Raw genomic sequence first — 9,037 nt, forward strand, 5'->3', positions numbered from 1 at the left:
CGTATTTTATGATGGCCAAAAACAGTGAGCCACCTAGGAAGGTGAGTGAAATACGCCTAAGTTATACAGACCGTATTTCAAAATACGGGCCGTATTCTTGGCCGTATTTTACATTTGACAAAAACAGTCAAGTCAATTCTCCAAGACACTTTCACACTTAACTCGGATCTATGGAGTGTTACATTATCCCCCCCCCCCCCCAAGATCATTCGTCCTCGAATGAGAATCGTAGCCTAGAAAGAATTCACTAAACCACAAGTTGTTTCAAACAACACACAATTCATCTACGAATAATTAAAACGCTAGCTCATACCTGCCATAGGGAACAAGTGAGGATATCTTTTCTTCATGTCCTCCTTTGCTTCCCAAGTAGCTTCCTTAGTATTATGGTTTCGCCACAACACTTTAACCGATGCTACATCCTTTATTCTCAACCTTCTAACTTGACGATCTAAAATCTGAACTGGTTCTTCTTCATAAGACAGAGCTTCATCAATTTCAATATCTTCATTGTGCAACACATGGGAAGGATTAGATTTGTACAATCTCAATATCGAAATGTGAAATACCGGATGAACCATGGACATCTCAGCCGGTAATCTCAACTCGTAATCTACCTTCCCAAGCCTTTTTGTAATCTCGTAAGGACTAATATAGAGAGGACTAAGCTTTCCCTTTCTGCCAAAACGCATTACCCCCCTTCATAGGTGACACTTTCAAGAAAACCTTGTCACTAACAGCAAATTCTAACTCCCTACGCCTCATGTCTGTATAAGACTTTTGTCTACTCTGAGCGGTCTTCAGTCGCTGCACAATAAGATTTACCTTCTCAATCGCCTCATGAACTGAATCGGGACCCAACAACTCCACTTTTGTTGGTTCAAACCAACCAATTAGAGACCGACAACGCCTCCCATAAAGAGCCTCATAAGGAGACATCTAAATACTCGCTTGATAGCTATGGTTGTAAGAGAATTCCACCAGAGGTAGGTGTTCATCCCAACTTCCTCCAAAATTGATTGCACAAGCACGCAACATATCTTCCAAAGTTTGAATAGCTCTCTCTGCCTGCCTATCAGTTTGAGGATGAAAGGCAGTGCTCAATTTCACTCTAGTCCCCAAACCTTCTTGAAACGTATGCCAGAAATGAGCAGTAAATTGCGTACCTTTGTCGGATCTGATAGATGCCGGAACACCGTGCAACCTAACAATCTCCTTCAAATATAACTAGGCGTACTCCACCACGGCATATGACGTCTTCACAGGAAGAAAATTGGCAGACTTCATGAGTCTATCCACGATCACCCAAATCGAATCATACTTGGCCCTCGTGCGAGGTAAACCTGCAACAAAATTCATGTTTATCATCTCCCACTTCCATTGAGGAATCTTAATGTTTTTAACCAAGCCACCAGGCCTTTGATGTTCAGCCTTCACCTGTTGACAGTTTAGACACTTAGACACAAAGTTAGAAATATCAACCTTTATGCTCTTCCACCAATAATGTTGTTTCAAATCCCTATACATCTTGGTGGATCTCGGATGAACAAAATACTTCAAACTATGAGCTTCCATCATCAATTCTTGTCGAAGACCATCAACATCGGGAACACACAATCTTCCTTGCAACCACAAAACACTATCGCCTGTTCCAACAAAAAATGAAGTGTACTCACCCCTTTCCAGTCCATCTCGCAGTTTCGCCAAAAATTTATCATCATACTACTTTGACTTGATCCTCTCCACGATATTAGATCGGGTTGGCGTGACTCCCACTAACTCACCCTCGTCGATTTCATCAAGTCTGACACCAAGACTAGCAAGTCTTCGAATTTCTCTTTCATAAGCATGTCATGTGCATGCAAATACGCCAACGTGCCCATAGACTTCCTACTCAAAGCAACAGCAACCACATTGGCCTTGCCAGGATGATACAAAATATTCAAGTCATAATCTTTTAACAACTCCAACCACCTCCTTTGTCTGAGGTTCAACTCTCGCTGCTTGAAGATATATTGCAGACTCTTATGATCAGTAAAAACATCACAATGCTCACCATATAGATAATGACGCCAAATTTTCAAAGAAAAAACCTCAGCAACCAACTCTAAGTCATGAGTCGGGTAATTCTTCTCATGCTTTTTCAACTGTCGCGAAGCATACGCAATCACCTTACCATTCTGCATTAACACATAACCCAAACCAATTCTAGAAGCATCACAATTCACCACATATCCACCAGACCCAGAAGGTAAAGTCAAAATAGGAGTCGACGTCAATCTTACCTTAAGCTCTTGGAAACTCTTTTCACAAGCTTCGGACCACTGAAACTTAGCAGTCTACTACGTCAACTTAGTCAATGGAGAGGCTATAGATGAAAATCCTTCAACAAACTTTCTGTAATAATTTGCCAAACCCAAGAAACTACGAATTTCAGTCGCACTAATGGGTCTAGGCAAACCCTTCACCGCTGAAATTTTCTGAGGATCTAATTTAATGCTGTCACTAGTCACCACATGACCCAAGAGAGACACAGACTCAAGCCAGAATTCACACTTAGAGAATTTTGAATAAATCTCGTTCTCCTCAAGTGTTACCAAAGTTATCCTCAAATGATTAGCATGATCCTCACGATTCTTAGGGTACACCAAAATATCATCAATAAACACAATAATGAAGCGGTCTACATACGGCTTAAACACACGATTCATCATATCCATGAATGTAGTAGGCGCATTAGTCAGCCCAAAGGACATCACTAGAAACTCAAAGTGCCCATAACGAGTACGGAAAGTGGTTTTCAAAATATCCGCCTCCTTTATCTTTAATTGGTGATACCCAGACCTTAAGTCAATCTTCAAAAAGAACTTAGCACCCTGAAGTTTGTCGAATAGATCATCTATCCTAGGCAAAGGATATTTATTCTTAATGGTCACCTTATTAAGCTGGCGATAGTCAACACACATCCTAAGGGAACCATCCTTCTTCCTAACAAACAAGACTGGAGCACCCCAAGGTGAGAAAACTTGGTCGGATGAAGCCCTTATCCAACAAGTCCTTTAACTGATCCTTTAATTCCCTTAGCTCTGCTGGAGCCATACGATAAAGAGGGATAGAAATAGGTTGGGTGTCGGGAATAACATCAATCCCAAAATCAATAACTCTATCAGGAGGAATATCAAGAAGATCTTCGGGAAACACTTTGGAATAATCACTAACTATGGGAACAGATGCAAATTCGGGTACTAGGGCTTTTGTATCAGTAACAGCAACCAAATGGTAAATACACCCCATAGTGATCATCTTATGAGCTTTAAGATAGGAAATAAATCTACCCTTTGGTTTAGCAATTTCACCCTCCCACACAATAACAGGCTTATCGGGAAAGGCGAAACGAACTAACTTATGGTGATAATCCACATTAGCATAACATGCGAACAACCAGTCCATCCCCATAATTACATCAAAATCCACCATCTCAAGTTCATACAAATCAGCCACGGTCTCACGACCTTTAATCAGAACAACACAATTTCTATACACTCAAGAAGCAATAACAGGAACACCAGAAGGCATATCGACAGCAAAAGGTTCCAATAAAGGATCGGGTTTCATACCCATATCAAGAGTGAAATAAGGTGTCACATAGGATAAATTTGAACCCAGATCAATCAATGAATAAGTATCATGAGAACAGATAGTAATGATACCTGTAACCACAGCGTCAGAAGCCTCAGCTGCCTCCCTACGAGTCAACGCATAAAGTTGAGTTGTCCCTCCACTAGAAGTGTTAGCAACTTCATTTCCTTTGCCATTATTACTAGCATTCTAATTATTATTTTTAGCATTACCAGCAGGCAGATTTTTAGCAGATGCAAAAGCAGGCGAATCATTCCTTTGGTTAGACATGGCAGCCATCTCGCGTAGCCACTTTCTGCATTCCCTCTTAAGATGCCCCCAATACGCGCGTAATGACGGTAAGATCTTCCCATACAGCAGACCGACTACTACCCTGGGAGAACCTGCTTGCGTTATTATTCTTTTGACCTTGCCCACCAGAAGGCACATTGATATTTGAATATGCGCCTGACTGAGCAGGTGCAAAATACCTTTTACTCTGCCCTCCCTTATAGCTATTACCACGAAAGCCACCCGTCGATCGGGCCTTCTTGTTCTGATCTCAATCTATCCTCCCTTTATTTTTCTAAATTTCTTATTATTCAGCAAACCCAACCAGAGATGAAAAAGTGCAAGTAGGCGACATAGCAACAGCAGCGCATGCAGACTTGATACGTGGTACCAAGCCTTTCACAAAATAAGTCAACTTATGATTTTCAGTCGGAATCATGTATAAAGCATATTTTGACAAATGGTTGAACTCCAAACAATACTCACGAACCGACTTGTTACCCTGTTCCAGCTTTTCAAATTTTGTAGCCATAGCAAATCTCTCCTCATCAGATAGAAACCTCTTCATGAACGCCTCTTCAAATTCAGCCCGCGTAGGAGCTACAACAGCATCACCCATCCCCGACACCCACATCTCAAACCATGCATGAGTAACATCCTTCAACTGATAAGAAGAAAACCTCACAGCTTCAGAACTATTGGCATTCATCGCCCTCAACGCCTTGAAAGTCTAATCTAAGAATTATAGCATGGATCCATAGTGACTACCCTTCCTCCCGAGTAGTTAGGCCAAACACAACAATTAAATTCATAGCATGGAAGCTGAATTATAGCATAGAAGCTAAATCACAATTATCTCAATGTAGTCACACCATCCATTAGCATTAAGTTTTAAAATGTTTCCACTTCTTTAAACAAAGTTCAATTGTTATATTTTCTCATGAAACCCTCATTACCAACCATTAACCCTTATTATTGATCATCTCTTATACAGAAAAAATAGTTGGGATCACATATACATGTATAGGGTATAGTATAATTAAGGTCTAATGTGGGCTTGCCTCCTCACACACACCAACCATGATAAAAATATGAATTAGGGTTTCAAAATATGAGAAGTTCACCTTTCTATTCAATAAAGAACTTTTGAAAAGAAGTCATGCATTTCAAAATAAGATTTTCAAAAAGGACATACCTCAATTAAGCCTTACGTAATTCAACAATTTACTTTTACAGTGAAGAACACCCAAAACCCTAGCTTGAGTCACCTTGAGAAGGATTACTTTGCAAACCCTAGGTTTTTCATTCAAGAATCATGGGTTTAATGCTAGGATTGATTAACAATGTTAAAGATGTTCTTACCTTAAGGTTTGGAGACTTGGAGAAAAGGTTTTCATCCTTAGGGTTTATGAGAATGAGAATAATTCATAAAATTAACTGAATCCTGCTATTTATATACACAGCTGGCGGCTGGTGGAATACGGACCGTATTTCAAAATACAGGCTGTATTCTGTGGCTGTATTTAACAATAATGAAAACAGTGAGCAGTCTTAGGGAACAGGTGAAATACGTCCAGAAATACGGACCGTATGCCAAAATACGGGCCGTAAACTCTGGCCGTATTTTATGATAGCCAAAAACAGTGAGCCACCTAAGAAGGTGGGTGAAATACGCCCAAGGTATACGAACCGTATTTCAAAAATACGGGCCGTATTCTTGGCCGTATTTTACATTTGACAAAAACAGTAAAGTCCAATTCTCTAAGACACTTTCACACTTAACTCAGATCTATGGAGTGTTATAGGCTCGCAGACATACCTTAGGACGAACTGCTCTGCTACCACTTTTGTCACGACCCAATCAGAAGGCCATGATGGGCACCCGGAGCTAACCTACCGAGCACCTCTTAACATGCTTCTCATTATCATTCTAGGTGGACCATGAAAGATAACCTATGAATATTACAATCTATAAGGGCATGAATCCATAAAAATAATAGCTCATCCATATAATCATCATCAACTATGCCCATATATATATATATATATACAAGCCGACAAAGCTTGTCGAAAATGATATACAAAAATATGAACTAGTAAGGTTATAGAACATCTAACTATATACATCTGTCTACGAGCCTCTATAAGGAGTGCATAATATCATAAAGACAGGACAGGACCCCGCCGTGCCCAGATATGTATACACAAAACAATAGTACCACTAGTCTGCAGCTCCGAAGCAAGTAGAGCGCTCTTGTGTAACTGCTGATGAAGCACCTAGGGATCTGATCCGTCTCCCTACCTACCTGCACGCATGAACACAGCGTCCACAAGCAAAAGGACGTCAGTAAGAATAATGTACTGAGTATGTAAGGCATGAATAATAACATAATAAAGATATGAAAAGTAACATGAGATAAGAGAGATAACATGTACATCTGAATGCCTCTTAAGGCGGATTTCATGCATGCTTAGCTTTTTTTTAAAAAACATTTTTCATATATATATATATATATATATATATATATATATATATATATATATGGTTGCGGAACGTGAAGCCCGATCCATATATCATATCATCCCGCGTCCGGGGCATCCCGCGTTCGGGGTAACATCATAATTTGCCTACCGGTTGGTGTGCACATCTATATGCCGACTCCGGCCGACCATAGTGCGTGTCTTTGTGTGAAAATACATACATATATATATATATATATATATATAAAAAGCATGCATGAGAGCCCAAGCAAAAGCTATAAATCTATCGGAGTGACGTAAGGTCGGTAACCTCCGATATGTCGTTATGGAATCATCATCATTGCTATATCCCACCTTTAAAGAACAACTACCGTCAAGTGAGATCAAGAACAATGATTACAATCAATAATCATGGAACAACTCAACAATATCATGAGAACATTAAGAGCTATAAGCTTTGGTATCTTTAGAAATGGAATCATCATCATCATTATCATCATCATCATAGAGAACATTTATCAACAATATCATGAGAACCTTGAGAATTTTGAGCTTCTAGCATTTCTAGGAATAGGGATATTATGGATATCATGTATGGGTTCATAATAAGGGAATCGTGCCTTTAGAAAGAAAGGTGTCACGACCCGACTAGGGGGCCATGACGGGTACCCGAAGCTGACTACCGAGCACAGCATATCCTTCTAGCTATCATACTCATCACACACAAACATAATTCTCAAAGTAAACTTACTATGAAATGATCACTAACATCTCCCAAATTATACATATAATTATGTGTAGGCCCACAAGGCTACTAAAATAATTTACAGAATATACACTGATGAGACTACATAACATCTACTACCCACACATATGTATCTACGAGCCTTTAACAAGAGTGCTAAACATGAGGATGGGACAGGAACCCGCCATGCCCTCAATATGTACACAAAAGAATGTACCAATAAGTGGCGACTCCGGAGTAGTGGAGTGCTCTGCCTGTCGGTGAGGCTCTTCAGCACCGGGCCGTCTCCCTGTCTACCTGTGGGCATGAACACAGCGTCCATAAAAGAAAGGACGTCAGTATGACAATGTACTGAGTATGTAAGGCGTATATGATAACATAATAAGAAAGTATAGAAAGCATGAGAAGAAAGGATAACTGTAACTGCATCAGAAGAAAGGATAATTGTAAATGCTTGCCTCTTGAGGCGGAATCATGCATGCTCACTTTTACCTTTACAACAAATCACACATACATACATAACTGTCTGAATCAATAACATCATTAGCCCGTGTCCGGGCCTCCCGCGTCCGGGGGAATCATCTCACGCCGCCCACTAGTGGTGTTGTCATCATCATCCATAAGCCGCCTGCCTTAGCGTTGCTGCCCGTGCCATATAGACACGGTGTAATCATTATCATATACTTAACATAAAGTATGCATAAGAGCTCAAGCAAAAGCTGTAACTCTATCGGAGTGACGTAAGGTCGGTAACCTCCGATTACATTATGGAACATCATGGTCGTCATGCCTCACCTTGAATGAACTAGCATTATAAGGTGAGGCCATCAACAATGAATAGCATCAAGGAATCATGTAAATATCATTAACATCATAATAGCATCATATCATAAGCTTTAAAATCTCAGGACATAGAATCATCATTATTATTGACATTATCGTAACCCATCTCTTATCTGTATCTCATAAGAAGCTCTTAATGATCATGGACTTGTAACTTTCAAAATGTAAGAAAGTCATGAAAAGATAGGGGAAATCATGTTATAGGAATCATGCCTTAGAAAAGAAGGGACTACCCTTACATACCTTCATGTCTCCTCAACAACTAGCGTTCTCCTTCCAAGCTGACGATTCTACATTCAAGAAAATTCGCACGAAGATTAGATAACCGGAAACATACTTAGGCCTCAACTAAAACAACTAAGGGCTAACAAAAAGTGGGCAGCGTTTTCTTTGTTTCAACAACCTTCTCCATATAGTAAACAACTCCCAAGCGTCAATAATAACACCTACGATATTACAATCGATAAACTTCATCAAGTTAAACATTATTCAATTCCCAACATTCCCTTTCAAAGTCACCCATAATCATAATTGCAACACAACTTCATATTCATTCTCATATAACACTCCTTTAACATCATTTGCATCATTCACAACAAGATTACACTCATGGTATGTCAAGAACTATGACTCAAGTCAAGTTACCATTCAAGAATACCACTATTTTCATATTTGAACTTCATACTCTACTTTCTTCCATAATCCAAATCTTTCAACTACTTAATATTCTTAGTTATATGAATTTAATGTGAAACTCACCTTTGATCATAGAGGAATGGTCTTTAGATGAAAATACTTCACTTGGAGAAAACCCAACTTCAATACCAAAGGGACTCTTGGATTTCCACAAGCCCTAGTGAGCTTGCACTTGATTCTACTAATTCTTGGTGTTTGATCTTTGGCTTACCTTCAATTTGTGTTGGTATGGTGTATAGAATATTCTATAGGCTTCAAGAGGTGTGGAGAGAGGGAGAAATGAAAAATAAAAACTTGGAGTCTTCTTTATATAAAATTTAAAAGCTGCCTGTCGAGTGTTATACAGACACTTATACGGTCCGT

At 39.5% G+C, this 9,037-nt stretch overlaps 1 protein-coding gene across 1 annotated transcript; it reads right to left on the minus strand.

The window, feature by feature from the left end:
• Positions 1-410: 410 nt before the first annotated feature.
• LOC132041378 (uncharacterized) lies at positions 411-939 on the minus strand (the record flags this gene model as incomplete). The annotated part of the gene is made up of 2 exons (XM_059432090.1): positions 696-939; positions 411-505 (listed from the first exon to the last, which is right to left on the minus strand). Coding segments are annotated over exons 1-2 (339 nt in total), but the record flags the coding sequence as incomplete, so codon positions are not given.
• Positions 940-9,037: the final 8,098 nt, after the last annotated feature.

Source organism: Lycium ferocissimum, unplaced genomic scaffold, assembly GCF_029784015.1.
Source record: "Lycium ferocissimum isolate CSIRO_LF1 unplaced genomic scaffold, AGI_CSIRO_Lferr_CH_V1 ctg10053, whole genome shotgun sequence".
Taxonomy (NCBI): Eukaryota; Viridiplantae; Streptophyta; class Magnoliopsida; order Solanales; family Solanaceae; genus Lycium; species Lycium ferocissimum.